Source organism: Ictidomys tridecemlineatus, chromosome 12 (genome assembly GCF_052094955.1).
Source record: "Ictidomys tridecemlineatus isolate mIctTri1 chromosome 12, mIctTri1.hap1, whole genome shotgun sequence".
Taxonomy (NCBI): Eukaryota; Metazoa; Chordata; class Mammalia; order Rodentia; family Sciuridae; genus Ictidomys; species Ictidomys tridecemlineatus.
The window spans coordinates 8,746,619-8,768,490 of NC_135488.1; the positions used below are offsets into that span (position 1 = coordinate 8,746,619).

A 21,872-nucleotide genomic window follows, 5' to 3' on the forward strand; every position below is an offset into this window, starting at 1 on the left:
CTTCAATTGGAAGCTGCCTGCACAAAATGTTTCTGTTCTGCACTTCCAAGCTTTTCTCAGCCAGCACGTTCAGACGACGTTTACACCCAAAGTGCAAATTGTGTCTCTTGGGACATCACCAATATTCACGTGGAACATTGGACGGTTGACAAGATTAATGGCCCAGAGTTTCATTGAAATATTTTTCTCAATTTTTTTGAAAACTCACTGGAACAACTTGTATAAAGCAACAAACTCTGCTTTATACAAGACACAGAAACTTCTAAGTAAATCCCGTAACTGCTGGCTCTAAGAAGGATTCCAATTCCTACTAGTTCAACCAAGCCCAAATCCCAATATACTCTCTAGAAACATTTTTACATCCTGCAATTGAAGCTGTTTGTACACCCTGCTTTCCTTCTGCACTTCACACTCTTCTCATTGAGCACATTCAGAGAACAGTTCAGGCTCAATATCCGAAGTGTGCTAGCAGGAGAGCCCTTGTACCTCGGAGCACTTGCTCAGATAGGAAGTGATAGGACTGATGGGTGGGTCAATACCTCAAAGATTCTTTGGAATCCATTCCTCAAACGGATTCTGAAAACTATCTTGAAGTTGCATGACCCTGTCTCCAATGACCTCTGCTTTATTGAGTGCATAGATGGTTCCAAGTGAAATGGTGCCATCAACTCTGACAAGAGGTTCTGCTTCCTGCATGTTCAACCAAGGAAAACCCACCACGTGTTCACTGAGAACAAATCTACTTTGTGCACAAACTTTTTCTATTTGCCCCCTACAAATGCATCTCAGGATGCACATTCAGAGCACATTTTCTGCAAAAAACATGAGAAAGTATCATTTCAAAAGTCCACTCTGGTCTAGCATCACCAACATTGATTAGGAAATGAATTGCACAAGTTTCATCTTATCCCCTTGGTCTCCTTCTTCTAAAAACTCATTGAAACTGCAGGTACCTGACAGTAACCAACTTGCCATTGACCAAGAGCACAGTTGCTTCCAATGGAAACTGGGCCTGCCAGCTCTCAGAAGCCATTGGATTTAAGGCTACTTCAGCCAGGTACAAAGCTCAATGGGCACGATGAGAAAAAAGTCATTTCCTAATATGAAAGTTGCTTGCCAAAATTCTCCTGTTTTGCACTTCCAAATATTTTCAGGAAGCACACTCAGAGCACAGTTTCAGCCCATATGCAAAGAGTGCTAGCAAGAGAGCCCTTGGACCCAGGTTCAGCAACTGAAGGAGAACTGTGGGCCCACTGGGAAGAGCAATTCCCCAAAATTGATTGAAATCAATTGCTCAATTATTTGTCACAGAATTCACTTGAAATCCAAGTGCCTGCCTGCATTGAACTCGCATTGACCAATTAATTGTACAGACGCTTCAGAGGGAAACTGCCACCTCTGAGAAGCGGTGGTTCTTCATGCTAGTTTAAGTAGTGACAAACCCCAATGTGCTCACTGAGAACAAAATGAGCTCCTGAATGTTGAAGCTGCTGAGAGACTGCTTTACTTTTGCACTCCCAAACTACTCTCAGCAAGCACGTTCAGAGCTGAGGTCAAGCCCAAAATACAATGTTGGCTGTCAAGAGAGTCCTTGCGCCCAGGATCACCAATTTTGAGAAGCCAATGAGGACTGCAGAAAAGATCAATTCCACAAAATTCCATGGAAATCCACTCATCAGACCTTTCTGAGAACACTTAAAAAGAAGGTTTCTGCATTCAAGGAACTCTTGGTGATAGATGGCAATGTTTGCCAAATGCAAACATGCCTACCAGCTCTGAGAAGCCATTCTCATTCACACTGCTTCAACCAGGGAAAAATCTCCATGTGCTCACTGAGAACAAGTTAGCTTGTGCTACTTGAAGCTGCTTCTGCAAACAGCTTCACTTCTGCACTTCTAAACTGTTCTCATCAAGCACATTCAGAGCACAGTTCAGGCATGAAACACAAAGTGTGACAGAAAGAGATCACCAACTTGCAGGAGGAAAGAGGACCAGCTTAGAAGGTCCGTTCTCTAAAGTCTCACTGACATCCATTTGTCACACTTGTTTACCACATACAGTTGAAGTGCAGGTGCCCACATGAGTGAACTGTTTTGGATCAATGGCACAAAAGCTTCAATGTGAAAGCATGCCTGTCACCTGTAAGAAGCAGTTTTGCTTTCTTCTAGCTCACACAGAAAAAACACCATGTGCTCACTTACAACAAAGTTAGTCCTGCAAGTTGAAACTGCTTGCAGCAAATGGCTTCCATTCCCCACTTGCAGCCATCAGTGGTTGACAGATGGCACAGAGGCTTCAATGTGAAACCATGAATGCCAATCATTACAAGTGCTTCAGACACTCTAGTTCAACCAGGGACAGCCTAAAGTGCTCAACGAGAACACACTTTGTTCCTGCAAGTGGAAGCAGCTTGCACGAACTGCTTCAGTTAGAAAATTCCAAGTTCTTCTCAGCAACCACATTCAGAGCACAGTTCTGGCCCAATAGAAAATGGGTCCTACCAAGAGGATCCCGTATCTACGATCACCTTCATAAGGTAGCTTCCCAACTTCTGTGTGGAAGTGTTTCTCCTTGGCCCTTACACTGTTGTGGAGACCACTAGGAGTTCAGCTTTGTGCAGGATCATCTGACCTGGACTTTTTGCAAGACCTGCACAGCCCTCACACTTGCTCAGATGCTACAGGACTTTTCAGACCAGTCCAGGCAACAGTAGGCATACATTCATTGTCTGCAGTCTACAGATTCCTAGATGCATGGCATTCATTACCATCAAATGCAGAATTTTCATCAAAAACTATATATATATATATATATATATATATCATTCCAATCTGAATCAAGAAAATTGGAAATATCCCCAAATCCAAAGAGTGGATCCCCATTGTGATGCTACCAGTGGAAAATTCCACAGCTGACCTCATGGGATGGTTCACAGTCAAAACACAGCTGCATGAAAAATATTACATGACATGACCTTCCTGCTATGTGAAAAGTGGCATGTGAAGTACACATGCATGTCTTCCTCAGACATGGGTTCATTTGCAAGACACCTTGTGCACTTGAAAATACTCAAAAATGGGAGAAATCAGAACCACATCTCCAAAGTATTTCAGCAGAGACCAACTCCATTTGTCTATCTATCTCTCAGTGAGTGTGTGTGTTCTTGTGTGTGTTTCTGTGTCTTTGTTTGTGTTTGTACCATGACAGCTGATACTTCATTGCCCCCATTGGAAAACTGACTCAGATAATGCCATCTGCCAAACTCCTAAAAACCAAAGTTCTTGCTGATAGAATAAAACATTACTTCCTGTTGGTTTGGATGTGTCCTTTATGAAACACTTTTACATTTAGTATACTCAAATCATCAGAGTAGATCAAGTAACAAAAACATATATATTTTAAAATAATAATATATTAATGGAAACAACAAATACAGAATAGAGTAACAACTGTGTTACTAAACAAGGTTAAAGACAATGGCAAACTATAGATTCAAACTTTGAAGCAAATAGTAATCAATGTAAATATTCCTGGGCTGCTTCAGCCCCGCCCAGGCACACAGCAGCAGATTTTTGCAAGCATCCTCAGGAGGGCTGGAGCCTTCTTTGCAGGATGAGAGGGAGGTTGAGGCTGGATCCACTCATCATTCTTTTGGGAGAGGCTCCTTTTCCTCAGCACAAAGTTGGATTTTTTGTGAGGGTTCTTGGCATAAAATACATTGGCCTGCACTGGAATCCTCAGCTCTGGGGAGAGAGGGGTGTACAAAAAGAAGGTGGCACTCAGAAGGTGCTCCCTAGGACACCCCAACATCTGAGAGCCTGTGCCAGAAAAGGCTAGAGCCACACACCTGAGAGCTCTTCAATTCAGCACCAATACCAACAAGACAGCCTCCACAGTCCTCCCTGAGGAAGAACTAGGCAGAGCACTTCAACAGATCTAATGTCTGTTCCTACCAAAGGCTTTGGGCTCCAGAACATCTCAGGTCCTCTTGCATCTGCCAAAGCACACGACTAGATTTACATCTGAAATCTCCCACAATAGGCTCCTGTGCTGAAGATTCAGTCCCCACATGAGCCATCTTCATAGGTGGGTTTGGAGGGAAGCATTGGGTGGTGAGTGCTCTAATGTCAACATGAAATTCTTATTCAAGATGAATACACTACTGGGAGGTGGCAGATACTGGAAGAAAGGTTGAGTATGGTTGGAGGAAGACCTAAACAGGGTTGCGCCCTGGGCAACAGTACTTTGTTCCTGTTGGCTCCACTGAATCCTCATTCTCCAAGTAGAGGTCCTCCTCCTCCTCTCCATCTTTCTCTCTCTCCCTCTCTGCCACCCTCGTTCTCTCTCTCTCAGTCTATGCCTGTGTGGCAAGGGCTGAGGAGCTCTCCACTGCCACACACTAGAGCTTTATGGACAGCCTCAGTGCACAACCAAAGAGAAAGTTGTGAAACCCAGAGAAAAGGCCTAGGATTCCTCAAGTATAGCCACAGTGAGGACAGGCTGACCAGCACGGATACCACATTAGAGCCACGCTTCTGCATTGGTGGAGCCTGCCTCCATGTGAACCAGGCTTCTGAGAATGGAGGCCACATTCCAAATGCTGCCCTACTGAGAACAATGGTTCCAAAGACCAGCAAAGGGACTGCTTCCCTCCAACATGGTGTATGGCCCAGTGGTGCCATGACCCCGAGTGGGGGAATACAACAGCCTGCTTCTCCTTCCTCTGAACACCTGTTTCCTGTCACCCTCCTCTAACCTAGAGCCAGTTATCCATCCCTTCTGGGTTGGATGTGGGGATCTCTGCTATGAATTTCTCAGGCTACCAAGGCCCCAGACAGACTTCCTCGTCCATAGACTCTACTAACCTAACAGTAGGTTAAGATAGGAGACAAGTGATCCTAGAACTCATTGGGATGGTGGTCTTCAGCGTACATAGGCTGGAATAATGGCTGCTGTGGTGTTTGGCTCACAAAAACCAACCAACCAACCAATGAAAAAGCACTGGCATTATTATCAGATGAGCTCTGTGGCTACATGCTCAGGAAGCCCTCATCTGACTTTAGTTAGGGATCACAACCTGGCTATTGTGATCACTCCTTGGCAAGTGGACTCAGGTGCGGAAGACCATCAAATTTATGCAAAAACAAATGATTCAGGCTGTCTCCCAGGCTGTGTTTTCTTCCCAATTTCATCCTGTTACTGCTTGCTAGAATCCTGGCAATGCTCTGCCCAGGCAGTGGATTTCTGGTCACACAGAAGGCTTTCAATAGTACTGCTTCAGTCCACAAAATGCCAGTTCCATCTTTAGCCCATGCATTCCCAAGTTCTTTTGAAACCACTCCTATCCCAGACCATGAAAGCATACTTCTCCTGGAAAGAAGCTTTCCTCCTCACTCCTCAATGATGTCAGCTTTTTATGCCTATTCATGTCCAGGGGAGGGCACCTAGTGGGGAGCCAAAATATCCACTGGGGTATACTATTGGACCTCAAGACCTTCCACCAGCAGAAGTGCAGTTGTCTTTGTGAACGAACCCAACACACCAGTTGGAGTGTTCTTGGGGGTCAGAGACTACTCTTTGGTGCTAAGAGTTGACCTGAGTCCACATCCTGACCCTTGCTCTCTGCCATCTGATTGTCTCACTTACTCTGACGGTGAGAGATGATTTGGCCCAGCTCATAATCCTCTGGTTTCTCCTGAGTAAGCAAGTGTAGGTCGAGGGCCCTGCGGATGACGACAGGAGCCCTATCGTGGCAGGTCACCTGGAGCAGCATGGGAGACAGGCCTTCAGGAAATGGGCCTTGAGTACAAGGGCAGTGGGCAGGGTCATTCTGGAGGCACCTCCACTCTAAATATAAGGGCAACATCCATGACCACCTGCTCATCGTGTGGGCTCTTCCCATAGGCTACTAGCCCAATCCTTGTACATAGGACTTCCTGGGCTTGCCATTGCTCTTTGTGGAGCTGCACTCCTCTCGAAGTGAAAGGACTCAACTACCTGCATACAGATGCAATCTCATCCCACAAGTTGGGAGGAATGAGACAATAGCCTCCAAGATCCCAGGTATGCCCGAGGATGCAGGCGGCATTGGGAATGGCCTAGGCACAAAACCTAGAGGCTTTGGTCTAGATTTCCAGGACCAAAAACAGACCCAGGAACATGACCACACACAGGAGTGCTGAAAGATAGCCACGAGAGCTCCTGGCCTCCAGAGGCTCAGTGCTGGCTGGGATGTAGGATGTCACCTCATCCGGCAAGTTTGGTCATTGGGTTACCTGGACATTTAGTGTGCTTGCTCCACATCCATATCGACTCTGCAGAGAGACTCTCTCAGCTCCTTGTTCAAGGAACATGCAGAACCTCACACTGCTGTCCTCCTCCATGGACTTCAGCATCCCATACAATGGAACCTGCAACCTAGGTCCTATCCTATTCTCATCTGTCACCCATACCTGCCCCTGTCCTTCTGGACTGCATGCTGCTACCTGAAACACAGACTCCCTCAGACATGGCAGTGGACAAGCTGCTGCTCTCCCTCATCTCAGCTCCAGCCCTTCACACTGACCTCTTCCTTCTTGATTCCCCTCTATCCTCCTGATCATCCAGAAGCTCCAAATTCAAGAGGGCATGAGTGGTCCATGGTATTGGACCAGTGTCTGCTCCCCACCCAGGTGTAAGCACCAGGGGACACTCCTGATCCCAGGCTTACCAGAACATTCTTGGCCATTTTTGGACTTTGTGTTTCTAAGTGGACACAAATTAAGCAGGTGTCTCCAACCTGCTTGTGGAAAAGCGGCCTGGAGGACTTTCAGGTTGATTCTGAGAACTGTGGGGGATGGAACATCAGCAAACCCAGAAACAGAAAGCCACCCCAGCCTGTCAGTTGGCTCTATGGGCTTCTAGCACATATGTCCAGGTGCTGAGGCTTCTTATTTCCTTAGGTGGGAGTGGAATGGCAGCACAAGTACAGCTTGAATAAGGTAGGTGTTTACCTCCTTTCCCTTGACCTGGGGGCGTTTCCTCATGATGAAATATTTTATTCCTGGATTCATGGACAGACACACGAGTGAGTGGTCAGAGACCTTGATTTCTGCAGAGCGAAGTGGAGAGAATTATTAGGTGGCACTCAAGGATTATACCACAAAACACCCACACCCCCTGAGAGTCTCTGCCAGGCCCACCACACTTTGGTATTTTGGGGCCAAGGCCCACTTTCTCTTGGCTGTGAGTTATCCTGAGCCCACTGTGGATCATGTCTCCCCACTGTATGATTGTCCTACTTACTCTCATCCTCAGATATCATACTCAGCAGCTCAAAGTTGTCCACATCCTCATGCTGCAACAAATTTTGGTCCAAGGCCCTGCGGATGAGGCTTGTCACCGTCTCCTGACAGGTCACCTGGATCAGGGTGGGACAAATGTCATCAGAGAATGGCTTTTAGAGGAGCTACCCAGAAGACTGTGGTCAAACATTCAGGAGAAATCTCAGCTACATATACAAGGGCACAATCTTGTTATCCTTCTACCCAAGTGTGTCCTCCATATACCCCCTGGGTTCTTGCAATGTGCTACTAGAACAATCCTGGTACAAATATCTGCCTGTACCTGCCATCTCCCCTCCCCCTGGGGCGTCACATTCCACTCAGGTCAAAGGACCAAATTGCCTGTGCACAGACACACTCTCATCTCACTGAGATGAAAGCAATGGGCCAGGGATCTGCACACCAAGTGTGCTCTGGGATACAGGCTGCCTTTGTGGGTGGAAGAGGCAGATGCACTGAAAATTTTGGTCCTGACTTCCACTACACAAAACAGACTCAGATACAAGAGTGTGCACTTGAGTGCTTCATGATATCTTTGAGAGGCCCTGGCCTCTGGAAGCTCCGTGCGGGTCTGGTTGTAATGATGTACTTGACTCAGCACTGGCAGTCACTGAACATGTCTCCTCTGCAGCTGGACACCTGCAGCATTAGTGTGTCTACTGCACATCCATAGAAATTCTGCCAAGAACCCCTTTAGCTCCGTATTTACATACATGCAAAGGCTAACATTCCGAAGCTTTGGCATGACTTCCCAGGTGATCCCGACCCCAAATTCCTACACCTAGTCATGCTAAGGAGGTTCTCTTCCCTGCCACCAGGAACATGTCCCCTCCTACACATGTGACAAGTCACTGCCACCTCCTCTGCTCCAACCTCACTCATTGAGAATACCAAGTTCTAGGCACTGCAGCCTGCACCCTGGACATATCTCTGACTTCATCTGTCCACAACACTTCCTTCTGCACTTCTGGCCTGCAAAACCCACAATACACCGGCCCACTCACCACTGGAGCTGGGCATGCTGATACTCTCCCTCCTGAGGTCAAGCCCTTAAGACGGACCTCTCTCTTCTTTATATCCCACCATAGCCCCAGGGTTGGCTGTCTCTCCTGCCTTCCATTGTGTGGACACCCAGGAGGCAGCCCTGCTGTCGGGCTTACCAGGATGCACTTTGTCTCCCTCAGGCTCTGTCCCTCTAGGAGGATGTGAACAAAGTGGCTATCTTCCACCTGCTGGCTGGAGTGAAGCACTGAGGAGCTGCTACTGGTGACTTTTCTCATGCAGCACTCATTGCTTTGGGTGGCTTGGGGCAATGATCCTGCAGCCATTGCAGAGCTGCTGCTCACAGCTGCTGGGGTCCTGGAAGTCACTGTCACAGAAGGCTCCAAGAACTGTGGGGGATGACAACATCAGCAAAGCCCAGCACCTGCACCCCACCCAGCCTGGCAGTTGGTTCTATGGGAATTCTACAACATCCATCCAGAACCTGAGGTTCTTGTCCCCTTGGAGGATGTGGAGTGGCACCAGGAGTAAAGAGTGAAGAAGGTGGCTGTTTACCTCCTTTGGCTTGACCTTCAACGACTTGCTGGCAGCTCTTTCCCGAAGAAGAAAGTTATAATTTACTCCTCCATCCAGGGCGTAATATATTTTCCCATCAGCAGGGGTCCTCAGCTCTGGAGAGGCAGGGGCAGAGGCGTGGTAGGTGACACTCAAGGAATACACTACCCAACATCCCCCACAACTGAGAGCCTCTGCCAGCTCAGGTCTCACACACAGACCTGAGAGCCCCCGAATCCAGCTACTTTTCCACCAAAGACTCCCCACTGATTCCTCCCTGAGGACCCTCTATGCACAGGAGGTCCCCTACAGGAACACCCTTTAAGGAAATAGCCCCTTGTACCCCAGAACTTCTTAGTTCACGTTGGACCCACCAAAGAGAAACAGCTAGACTTTGTATCTGGATTGGTCCCCAAAGACTCATGTGTTCAAGGTTTTCTCCCCCCTGCAGCAATGATCACAGGTGGGTTTGGGGAAAAGCACTTGATGGTGGGTGCCTCCACCTTGCCAGTGGATTCATCCACTCATACAGGGCTACACTAATTTGAGGGGTATGGTTTGGAGGTGTGTTGAGCGTGGGTGGAGGATGTCCATAGCAGGGCTGTGCCATCCAGAACAATATATTTCTCTTGAGTTCCCCACTTCTGCATTTCCTCCTCATGAGTATAATTCTCATTCACATTTTTAATCAATTTATTGTTATACTTCTTGTTCGGCTTGTGTTTCTCCTTGTTCTTGTTCTTCTTCATCTTCTCCTCATGCTTCTTCTTATAGTCATCTTGACCTTCTTATTCATGGTCTCCTCCTTCAACTTATTTTCATTTTTCTACTTCTCCTTCTCTTCCTCCTCATCCTCCTCCTCGTCCTCCTCCTCCTCCTCCTCCTCATCCTCCTCTTCCTCCTTCTCCTCATTCTCCTTCTTCTTCTTCTCTCTCTCTCCCTCTCTCTCTCTCTCTCTCTCTCTCTCTCTCTCTCTCTCTCTCTCTCTCTCTCTCTCTCTCTCCAAGAAGGGTTTACAAGCTGTGAAGGGTTCTATTCTACCACATACTTCTCTCTAGAAATGGCCTCTGGTCCTAAGTGGACTCAGTTTGCAATGAATAGAAAGATTGGAAACCAGAAATGATTCTTCATTGAACTGCTTTTCTCATGTACTCGTCTAGGTCAGGAAAGGCTGCCAAAGTAGGTACCCTGTGGTTGTCTGTCTTCTTTGACACAAGACAAAGAAGCCTGTCTTTTTGGCCCCTTGTGGATAATAGCTTTGCAATGCCTCCTCAGGCCAAGGAAAGAACACATGATAGGCAGGTCCACAGCCCCTGGGGAACATGAAGAACTTGCAGATTTATGCCCCATTATTACACTTTGTTTTGTGCACAAGTCCCACCATACTCTTCCTGGGCATTGGGTCAATGCACACTGTGTTTTGGCTCCCAGTTATCGTGAGCCCACTGTGACTCACTGCTCCCTACCCTCTGATGGTTCCACTTACTCTGATGGTTCGAGACAATTTGCAGAAGTTCGTAGTTTTCTGGATCCTCCTGCTGGAGCAAGTGTGCATCTAAGGCCCTGCGGATGATGACTGGAGTGCTGTCCTGGCAGGTCACCTGAGCAGGGTTGGAGAAAGCTCATCAGAGAGAAAATTTGGGAGGAGCTACCCAGAAGACAGTGCTCAAGGACAATCAGAGACAAGAGAGCTCTCAACACAAGGGCACCATCTTGTTACCCTGCTACCTGAGGCCTTCATGTGATCATGTGGGGTCTTCCTATGAGCCTCTAGCCCAATCTTGGTACAAGAGTTTGCTTCAACCTGCTATGCCCTACAGGGACAAGGGAATAAGGACCAAAAGGCTTTGTACAGACACACTCTAGTCCCATCAAGATGGGAGGAATGGTCCAGTGGACTTCCATATCCCTGCTCTGGTCTGGTATGCAGCTGCATTTTTGTGTGGACCAGGCACAAACCCTAGGTGCTTTGGTCCTGACAGCCAGGGAACAACACACACTAGGACTCTTTAATGATAGGCATGAAAGTTGCTGGGCTCGAGTGTCAGTTCTTGCTAAGGTGTCAGGAGGTTCGGACCCAGCAGGTGCAGTGGTTCAACATGGCTCCCCTGGAGGTGGACACCAGAGTCTCATGATGGATACTCCACACCCAGGAAGATCCTGCAGAGAGACCCGCTAAATCTCTATTCACATACATGCAAACTAGGACACTAATGGGCCCTTCCAAGGCCCCCAGTTGTCTGTGACCCACACCTACCCACCCTAATCATTCTACAATGGCTCCCTTCCCTTCAACCAGCAACATATCCCCTCCCACACACAAGAAAATGACTGCCAACTCCTCTGCTTCAACCTCCATGATTCAATATTCTCCTCCCCAATACCAAAATCAGTAGAGGATGGCCTGTACCCTCGATATTTCTCTGACCTCCTCTGAACCCAGCACTCACTCCTGCACTTCTGACCTGCACACCCCAAAACACGCAGGCCCACTCGCACCCAGACCTGGCATGCTGCTGCTCTCCCGCCTCTCTCTTCCTCATTTTATGCTCTCCTTCTTGACCTTTCAGAAGCTCCAGTTCAAGAAGACAGGCCTAGTCCAAGGTGTTTGCTGTGGACTCAGTCTTCCCCAGTGTGGGCTCCCAAGAGACTCCCCTGCTCGAAGACTCACCAGGATGCTCTTATACTGTGTTGTCCTTTCATTTTCCAGGTAAATGTGAATGAGGCACCTGCCTCTCACCTGCCTGTTGTACTGGGGCTGTGGGGCGTACCCAGTGGAGGCCCCTAATGTCCTGGACTCCGGCTCTGCCCCTTCCCAGGGAGAAGGTTCTGGCTCTGGGGTTGGCTTAGGAGCCGTGACAGGAACTGAGCTTGTAGCTAGAGGAGAAAAGGTGCCAACATAACTGCCTTGCCCTGACCTTCACACAGACAATACCCCTGCTGCCAGGAAGAACTCAGGCCCTTAGCCCACACAGGACCTCTTTGCAGACTGGGGTCACTTCCTGAATGGACAAAGGCTTATCCTAATTTCCAGTCCAACACCAGTCATACAGACTCCCTGCAGTGGGACAAGAGTGGGACCTTTCCTCATATACCCTTAGGTACTCACCCCGGTCCGCCTGGCTCTCAGTCGCTGCCTGGCTTGATATGCCATCTTCAGTTGTGGCCAGGAGGTGGTATGCTTGATGCTCCAGGTACAAACCAACCAGCAAGAGCCACATATATGGCAGCAGCTGCTGCAGACTCAGAGAGCCTAGAGGCTGATGGGAAGCCTCGGTGTAGAAGTTAATCCAGGTCTCCAGGAAGGAAGGTGAGGCACTGTGGGGAGGCAGGGGTGGAGTCAGCAAAACCCTGGCCTTGCCTTCGCCATGGCCTCCAGAGAAAACCTCTGACCCTACACTTCTGAACCGTCCCTGGTTCTGAACACACCAGTCCACCTCAGGCAAGACACAGTGGCTGTACAGGCAGGGACAGGACAGGTTGCCACAGGCAAAGAACCTTCAACGAAGGAGTGTTAGATCCATGGTATGACCAGCTCTCCCCTCCTCTGGGCAGGCCTGACACTCTTCTTCCTCTTGGCTACGTGCTCTCCAACCTGGAATGCACCTTCCAGGAGTGTCTGTCCTCCTGCCTACTCTTCTCAGGGCTCAAGAGACACCTTCTCCTCTGGCGTGGGCTGCAATGCTACCTCATTCTCTGTGAGCTCTCACTGAGTCCCCCTGAGTAGCGGTGGACCTCTCTTTTCCCATGAGTGCAGACCACATCTCTGTGGCCCTGGGGGAGGACAGGGAGGTGTGGTGTGGGGGGATCCATTGTCCCAGGGGCTTCCCCAGAGGACCATGACTACCTACAACTCCCCACCTTACCCCTCCTACTGTTGAAGCCTTTCACATTACACTGCAGGCAGAACACAGAATTGGGGAGAGCAGTCTTTCCTCAGCCTTCCCAAGTCAAATCACCTTGCATGTCCCTATTCTGGAAACAGGAGCCCACCCTCTTGACCCCAAGCCCATTCTATGTTGAAGTTGGTCCAGGGATCACCACAGTCACTAAAGAGGACAACGTTCAGTTATGCCTCATGGAGTCAGGGATGCAGTCACATGTAGGATATGTACTCATGGCACCTGCGGTTTTAGGCTGACCCCCATGAAAAGGGACACAATGGCAGTCATTTACACCCCATTTTTCACTGAATTATGAAACGTGACTGGAAACGTGTCTTCACACAGTGGGTGCTTTCTCCATGTTTATCAGTGAATGAGCCCAAAGTGCTGATTCCCACATATCTCTGGGTGTGAGAGCTGCCATGTCGAAAGACCCTGTCCAGCTATGTCCCAGCTAGGATGCTCTGTCCCACTATGTATACTAACATGTCTTTATTAACCCAAAAGTGCTTTTCCCAAGGCCCGAGTCTCGAGAAGCCTCTGGCACCGATCTACTTTCTTCACAAATCCAACATCACACCAGAAAGACCACCTGGACTCGCTGAGTCCACCTGGGAATGAGCTCAGAAAACACCATTGAGCTGTGGTTCCCAGTGTGTGGGGACTGCTCCACGGACCTCTGTGGATCAGCTGGAGTCAGGATGATTTCTCTGCCTGAGAGGGAGAGTTCACTCCCCTTGCAAGGCTGTGGCAGGCACCTCCAGGACTCGTCCCATTCGGGGCTGACATTCCACTGAGTGTGGTCCTCTATCTCATTAGGTATAACAAACCTTTGGGTCCCTGAGAGGTACATGGCAGCCCCAAGACCCAGGCATGAGGGGGCTACACACTTGGGCTTGGTGGTCTGGTGCTTACCTTGGGAACAAGAGATCCAGCACCTGCTGGGTGGGGATGGAATCCCAGGAGATTAACCCCATGTGGCTGCTGAAATGTAGGTTCCTCCCACAAATGACAGGCAGGAGCTCATTCCTAAGCTGGTCCTGCCTGTAAAGTTCAAGGCTCTGTACCCTGAAGGGCTCCTCCGTGTTCTGATCATTTTCACCCTGGGTTGGGACCAAGAATGGTGGGTTCAAAATGGAAATGGTGACAAACAGAAAAATGACTTGTGCCAATACACTAGAGTCAAAGCACAATGGGACAGTTCCCTTCAGTACAAACACACACATACACAAACAAACACAAACACACACACACACACACAAACACACACACACACAAACACACACACACACACACACACACACACACACAGAGTAAGAATAGGAGTCCTGGGCCATTCATCAGGGATCAGACTAGAAGGCCTGCTGGGATCACCTGCCCTGTGCTACTCACTGTTACTCTTGAGCTCCTCTGCGACAATTGCAAGAGGCTCTGGCGTCTAAGTTGAAGCCTCACCCAGTGTAACCACAAAAGGGCTAGTTGGCCCCCCTGAGATTCCTGGGAGCCTGAGGCTTGGCATTGTTTGCAAGGACAGGGGAACATCCTTCTCACTCCAGTGTCACCATCCAAATGAGCTCGGATGGCTTGGTCAGTGAAGTGGGTTCCTGGATACCAGGGTTCCATGTTCTGTTTGATCCATTGTCAAGGCAATGATGTCATTTCCTGTGCCCATACCTGAGCTTCTTTTCACATAAGACCACTTTCAAAAGCCCTATGGGCTGCTGATTTCTCCTCCATGCCTACCCATCTCAGGTGTGCAGGTGTTCACCAACAACTACCCAAATACCGCCACCAGCATCTGCCCTGCTTGGTGCCAGTAGAGTTCCAGCTTGGAGCCTTCAAAAATGCATTCACAACCAGTCCTTCCCTCTCAGCAGCTTTTGGACCCTGGTCCCATCATTGTGCAACTCATGGTGTGCCCAGTCTTTTCTGGAAAGTAGGGTAGCATCTAATCTCTAGGGTTTATTGTGTCTATTGGCCCATAACACCCTCTCTTCTCTCTGAAACCAGAGATGGGACTCACAGGTGGCTAAAGCACAAATGTAGAGATGGGACAATCACAAGAAGGGGAGAGACAAAGAATGCACCCTAACTCAATCAGGCCTGTGTCCCACACAGGGACGTGGCCAATGTCTGTCCCATCGTGGCTGCAGTTCCCTCTCTACACCATGGCAAGTTGGAGGGGACTGAGATGCAGAGGCTGCTCCCCTCTGCCATACAACTTCCCAAGGCTTCTCCTAAGATTTCAAAAGGGCCAAGTGTGTCTAGTGTTGGGGTCTCACAGAGACTCCAAAGTACCACAGCATCCTGCTGCCCAGAACCAGTTCACCCCTCACCTCAAGGGGGCCCAGCCTCTGGATTCATGGGAATTGAAGTGGGTACAGGTTATGGGATATCACCTCCAAGACTGAGTTATGCCAAGTCCATGACCCCTGTCTGCATCCCTGTCTCCAGCACCACTCCCCTCTCTCTCTTTCCTCCTCAGAGCAAACAAATCCATTTAGCAAGTGTGTCCTGTGATAAAGACATGACAGTCACCCATCCTCTCATTACAAAAACACTGAGGCTCAGCCAACATGAATCCTACCAGGAACACAGGCATAAACTCAGACTCTGATCCTCCCAGCTGAGACTCAGTGGAGCCTGGACTTCCAGCCTCCTGAGTCAAGGAAACAGAGGTGCCTAGCCGAGCCACCTTGGATGCAGCCGCACACAAACTGAACTTATCAATGCCCCTTGCTCTCAGTTGTGAGTAAGAGGGGAGGTGGTGTTTCACAACCCTGGACATCAAGTGCAGTCTCCAGGCTTTGGGGTGTGCCCTGGCCTCTCTCTATCTTCCCAGGCCCTCCAACTCACACTGGCCTTTTACCCAACCTCCTCCTAGGGCCAAACTCAATCCTGCCTCTCAATTTCTGCTGCCTTCCCCAACACACTGCTCCCCAAAATGAGCAGGGCTGGCTCTCGGTTATCATGCTGGTGCCAGCAGCAATGCCACCCCACTGACATAATTCTGAGTCCCAACCTAGGCACTCCAGCTGTCTTTGCCACACCTGGCCTTTTTGGGCTCTGGCTCTTGCTCTTTTCTTTCATGTGCATGTGTTTTGAGGTTTTGAGTTTCTCCCACTGCAGAACTGCAGCTGTGGCAGGGTAGAGCTCATGAGCGTGACATTCTGAGCCACATCCAATCCCATCAGGACTGTTCACTGGGGTGATGCTGGAACACAGTGATGCGTGAACACATGGGAGGTGGTTGGACCCACCTTGCCTCTGAGTGGCTTCCTTTCAGGACAGGAATGTAGGGATGGGAGCCCCTGGCGTGGGATGCTTTGCACAAGGCGTGACCATGGGCTCTTTCCTGGCAAAAATGGCTCCACTCAGCATGGAGAGCACTGTCATTCCTGGTGGCTAACTACAGCCCTGGACCCCAGAAAGGAACCCACACTCAAGTTTTACGTCTGAGTGTGCGTGTCCTCGAGGAAATGAGGTCTCCTGATCCCAGGTGCAAAGGGGTAAGTCCTCTAACTCCAGGGGCCATGAAGGGACATCTGAGTTTCCCTCATCCTTCTTTCCCTCTCTGAACCCATGGTGTCCTCACACTAACCAGTTAGGACCCTGGCCTCATTCCCCAATGAGGATCATTAGGCTCCATAAAGGACAGTCTCTAAGATGCTCAGTGGACCAACACCCTCTGCACAACCCATAACCCTATTCACCCAAGATGCAAGAGGATTTCTATTCAGGAAAACCAGGAAAGGGAGAACCTTTCTCAAAAACACAAGGACATTAGTGAGTGAGGGAGTGATTAATGGATGGAGAACTATTTCCACTACCAACTTCCAGGAGCATATATGGCCCTTTGAAAAACTTGATTGGAAAAAAAGGGTATGTACCTGTGCCCAGAGAAGTGAGGCTGCCTTCTAGTTGGCACCTCCACACTAAGGGGGCCTCCTACTTCTTCCACAGGGACGTAGTGGGCAATGGGCCTCCCACTATGTGCATCTGAGAACACTCTGTGGGCATCTGTAGTCTTTCAAGACCCCAGAAACCATGCGGGCACCCCAGCACAAGCAGAGCATTTGTGCACATCACAACAATCACCCCAGGTGAGAACTCTCCATTCTACTCTGTACTATGCCCTGCCATCTGTACTGATCAGTCCAACCTCTCTCCTTCCTGTTTCTTGATTATACTACCATGGTTCCCACACATGGATGCCAGGGTGCTTGTGGCCACCCCCAAACATTTGGGTTTCAGGAACAAATAACACAGTGGAATGTGTTTGGGAACTTCTGGATGACGGGAAGTCCCACCTTCCAGGTTTTCATCTTCAATGTAATGAGTGCAGAGGGAGCCAGGAGGGCTCTGTCAGGTAGAGAGAGGTGGGAGCTGATGGAGCCTCAACTAAGTGCCCAGGACTCTGGGTTCAGAGCTGGTGTTATGTGGAATTGTTGAGAGATGTGACGAAAACCCAGCTCACTGTACGCAGAGACAGCAGATGCCCTCACGTGGTCAGGCTGCTGTGCTTCTCAGTCGGCTAGGTGTACAACTTAGTGGTAGACCACGAGCTTAGCTAGAGCAAGTTCATCAGTTCTATCTCCAGTTCAAAAAAGTAACATGAAAAAGAAAAGAATTTAGTTGATGAATTAAGACAAAAAAAAAGAGTAAGAAGTCAATAAAGAATTCATTATGGAGTAAGTTACCTGTCTGGAGATGAACAGCTGCGCTTCCTAAGGCAAAAAACGTGGGGCATTGATCCAGTGACTCCTTTCCTATGAATGGCTTTCAATTCCATGGCCCTCATAGCTTGACTTTTGCAAGTGGATTGATGTCACTAGCAAAAAGCCCAGGGCCACAGAGTTGACTGACTCCCTGGAAGAGTGGGTCCCATGTTGATTGTTTCTCAGTGCTCCACAAATATGCTGCACACCTCTTTACTTCACAGTGTCTTTTTAATAGTTCATAGTATGAAGACTTAGTTTTCTGAATTCTGAAATTTCTATACTTCTTATCTCATCTGCCAAACCCAAAATCCCTAATGTTCTCTGAAGTCAAGTTATTCTTGTAATTGTATGTCTGAAATATCATTGCCCATCAAACAATGTTTATGCAACCATTACCCTTTGTCTTAGGACATTTGAACTGCTATATCAGAATACCTTGGAATAGCTAATATATAAAGAGAAAATAGTTAAGATTCAGACACAGCTGTTGGATGAGGGCTGATTTCTGTTTCCAAGATGGTGCATACGCTGCTCATCTGGCAGAACAGAGAAGAAGAACACTATTCCCTCAAGTCCTTTTTTTTTTTTTTTTGATACTGGGGATTGAATCCTGGGGCATTTTAACCACTGAGCCATATCCTCAGTACTTTTTTTAAAATTTTATTTAGAAACAGGGTCTTGCTGAGTTGCTTAGGGCCTAGCTAAGTTTCTGAGGCTGACTTTGAACTTGAGATCCTCCTGCCTTAGCTTCTTGAGCCCCCGGGGTATAGGAGTGCACCACCAAGCCCTTTTACCTGAGTGACAGTCCCTTTCTAGAGGAAAGAGCCCTTGATATAAAAACCTTCCAGAGGCCATACCTCTTTCTTCTTTTACTTTGTGGACCACATTTTAACATGAACTTTGTAGGGGACACCATCATTCAAACCATAACACCTTTGTTTTACTGTCTGGGTAAAAAGTTTAGGACTAAGCCTTCCTCTTTCAAAAATTTAAACTTCTTGACTTTTACTGGAAACATATATTATCACGTGAGAAATCTAAGACAATTCTGGTTCCAAACATTTCTAACAGACTTATGCACTCTCTTTGAATTTTTTTCGATTATTGTCTTCACTTTCTATGTTCTGAAAATCGATCAAGGTTGTTGATCTTCATTCTGAAACTGTTAAATGTTAAATCTAGAGTTTTATTGCCTTTGTTTCTAGAATTCTTCCTATTTTTTAAATTTCTGGTATCTCTTCTTCATTTGCTTAAATTCTCTTATAATTAAATGTTGTAGTACCTCAATTACTTTTTAATTTTACTATCTTTTCTATTTTAAATGCCTTTTGATTTTTTTCTACTTCATGAAATATCTTTGAGTTATATATTCCAATCTTAATTTTCAATTTTTCATTTCAGTTATTATTTTGTTGGTTTTGACTTTTTTGACTTTCTTTTTTCTGTGATCTTTCAATTTTCATAGTAATCATTCTTTTTCTTTTTCATAGTAATCATTTTTCTTTCTTCTTTTTTTTTGTATCAAGGATTGAACTCAGTTGCACTCAACCACTGAGCCACATCCCCTATCCTATTTTTGTACTTTATTTAGAGAAAAGGTCTCACTGAGTTGCTCAGTACCTGCCGTTACTGAGACTGGCTTTCTACTCCCAATCATCTTGCCTCGGCCTCTCAAGTTGCTGATTACAGATATGAGCCACTGGCAATAATCATTCACAATAAATTAAAATTTCCCCCTAAATCTCTGATTTTATGACTATACTAATTTTAGAGAAATGTATTTGAAGTTCTGTTCTGTGTCTGCATTATTACATTAGCTTTATTTTTTTTCTGTTCTATCTTTCTTCTTTTAATTTTTTAGTCATCTCTTCCACATAAGGATGATTGTCTCAAATTCTCAATTATAATAAGATTAATAAAGGGTACTAAAAATAGGTCCATTTCTGAATTTCTGGAACCTGTGAATATGTTACTTTATATGGAAAAGTAGACTTTGCAGGTGTCATTTAGTTATGTATCTTGAGATAGATTACATGAATCATTCAACTGGGCCCAGATTAATTTGAAAAATCTTTATAAGAGAGATGGAGGTCAAGATATAAGTATTATTACACTGGTTTTGAAGACAGTAAGAAAACAGATTTTTCGCTGTGCATGGTGGCACTTGCCTGTAATTCAAGTGGCTCAGGCGGTTGAAGCAAGAGGATCACAAGTTCAAAGCCAGCCTCATCAACTTAGTGAGGCTCTAAGCAACTTAGTGAGACCCTGTCTCAAAATGAATAAAAGCGGGGTGGGGACTAGGGATGTGACTTAGTGGTTAAGTGCCCCTGAATTCAATCCCTGGTAGAAAGGAAGAGAGAGAGAGAGAGAGAGAGAGAGAGAGAGAGAGAGAGAGAGAGAGAGAGAGAAAGAGAGAGAGAAAGAGAGAGGAAGGAAGGAAGGAAAGAAGGAAGGAAAGAAGGAAGGAAGGAAGGAAGGAAGGAAGGAAGGAAGGAAGGAAATAGTTCTCCCCTTGAGACTTCAAGAATGTAACTACTCTGCAGGCCCATTTTAAAATACTACCTCTAGAACTGTAATATAACAGATTTGGATCTGGAGGTGTAGCTCAATGGTAGAGTGCTTGCCTTATATACATAAGGTCCTGGGTTTGATCCCCAGCCATGGAAAAAATAAAGGTTGCTAATTTCTGTTGTGTTAATTCATTATATTTGCAGTAATTTTTACAGCAGTCATGGGAAATGAATACAATGATCTACAAAATAGGTAAATAACTTCATTTACACTGAAACCTCATATCACAGTAGGTAGGCATGGGTGTCTCGATGTCTGTTTTTTCAAAATTTACCAACTCTATTAATGGTAACTTTTGAGGTTGACTCTTAGCTTTCTCATCTAATATAGTGTGCATAATAATAACATAGCCATTTTACCATATTTCTGAAAGAATTATATAAAAAATTGGCATGTAGTTTCCTTCAAAACCATAAAGTGCTATAAAACACAAGATTTGAAAAAGAGCATTATCTCTACACATAAAATCAGGAAAGTATTTTGAAATCTCTGTTCTACAAAGACAAGTATAAGCTTGTTTATATTAATGCAGCAAAGTGAAAAAAAAACTATATTGCTAGATAGTGAAAGGAAATGTCAAGGTGTGTCAAATATCCCCCAAGCAAGTGGATGTTTGGATTATTTTAAATAAATTTTTACTTTGATATAATCTCACACTTAACGAAAATATGTTACAGCAGTACAAGATTCTTTTATCTGAATTTACTAATTGATTATACTTTTTCCCATCGGCTTCATCTTCTCTTTTTCCCTATTCTGTATGTGTGTACATATATATATATATATATATATATATATATATATATATATATATATATTATTACATATATTTATATATTATATAAAATGTAGAGACAAAATGCTTTTCATCCTTAAATACTTCATGGTTTATTTCTAGATAATTAGAGTAAGCAAAATCATAAATGAAGTATTAAAACATTACTTCTTTCTAATGCAGTTTATTCTAAATGTTTTTGAAGATTAAAATCATCTGATAGGACTTTTGAAAGTCTCTCAAAGACCAGGTCACAAATACAGGAATTAAATCAGAATGTCTAGGGTGGAAACCTGGCAAATAAATAAATGAATAAATAAATAATCTACCAGTAAACACTAAGGAAATAGACTAAGAATAGGCTATATGGCAATTTAGAAACTAAATCAATTGTATTAGAAGTTTCCAGTGAATCAAAGTTGCAAAAAAGCTACTTGCAATTGGTAGAACCACCATAACATAATATAGGAAATACAGGATTTTTTTTTAATTTAAAGGGTAAAGTATTTTTTCAAAGAACCAAAAGTTAAAATCTAAAAATTCAGTTTGACAATCCTTTAAATTTATGTGCCATTTTGAACTTCTGGGGAATCCTTTCAATATGACCTCCCACATGCTGCGTGGTTGAAGGATGCCATTGATGCTCATGGAGTTTTGTTCCGGGTGTGTTGCTCTCAGAAGCAACCTCGGGGCTTGTAACTACATAAGACTGAGACGCTCCAGAAGGGGTTTCTGTGAGTCTGGTGGAGAAGGTAGAGGCAGCACTAGAGAGGGAGGCAGGCCCAAGTGCGTATGGGAACACTGCTTCAGTCCAGAGGAGACAGCCAATTGGGTTCCAGTTGGCCCTGGAGCTTGAAAACTACAAGAACCAAGCCCTAAGTACCTTGAGCTTTAGCTAGGACTGTTAAAAGGGTCACTGTCCTTCACAATGATTATTTTATTTTTTATTTTTCAATGAAGTCCTATAATAGTTTACCTTCATATTATTATATTGCATTTTTCATGGCTTGGGTAGTTATTTGGACCTTATTTTTCCTTACCA

General features: G+C 46.2%; 1 protein-coding gene across 1 annotated transcript in view; it reads right to left on the reverse strand.

Annotated features, from left to right (window-relative positions):
* Positions 1-6,789: 6,789 nt before the first annotated feature.
* The window catches only part of LOC144368993 (uncharacterized), a 388,140-nt gene continuing 373,057 nt past the window's right edge, over positions 6,790-21,872 (reverse strand). Inside the window, exon 10 of the mRNA XM_078028018.1 lies at positions 6,790-6,826. Within this exon, the coding sequence (XP_077884144.1) occupies positions 6,809-6,826 (18 nt within the window). The 3' untranslated portion in view covers positions 6,790-6,808. The remainder of the gene's footprint in view (positions 6,827-21,872) is intronic.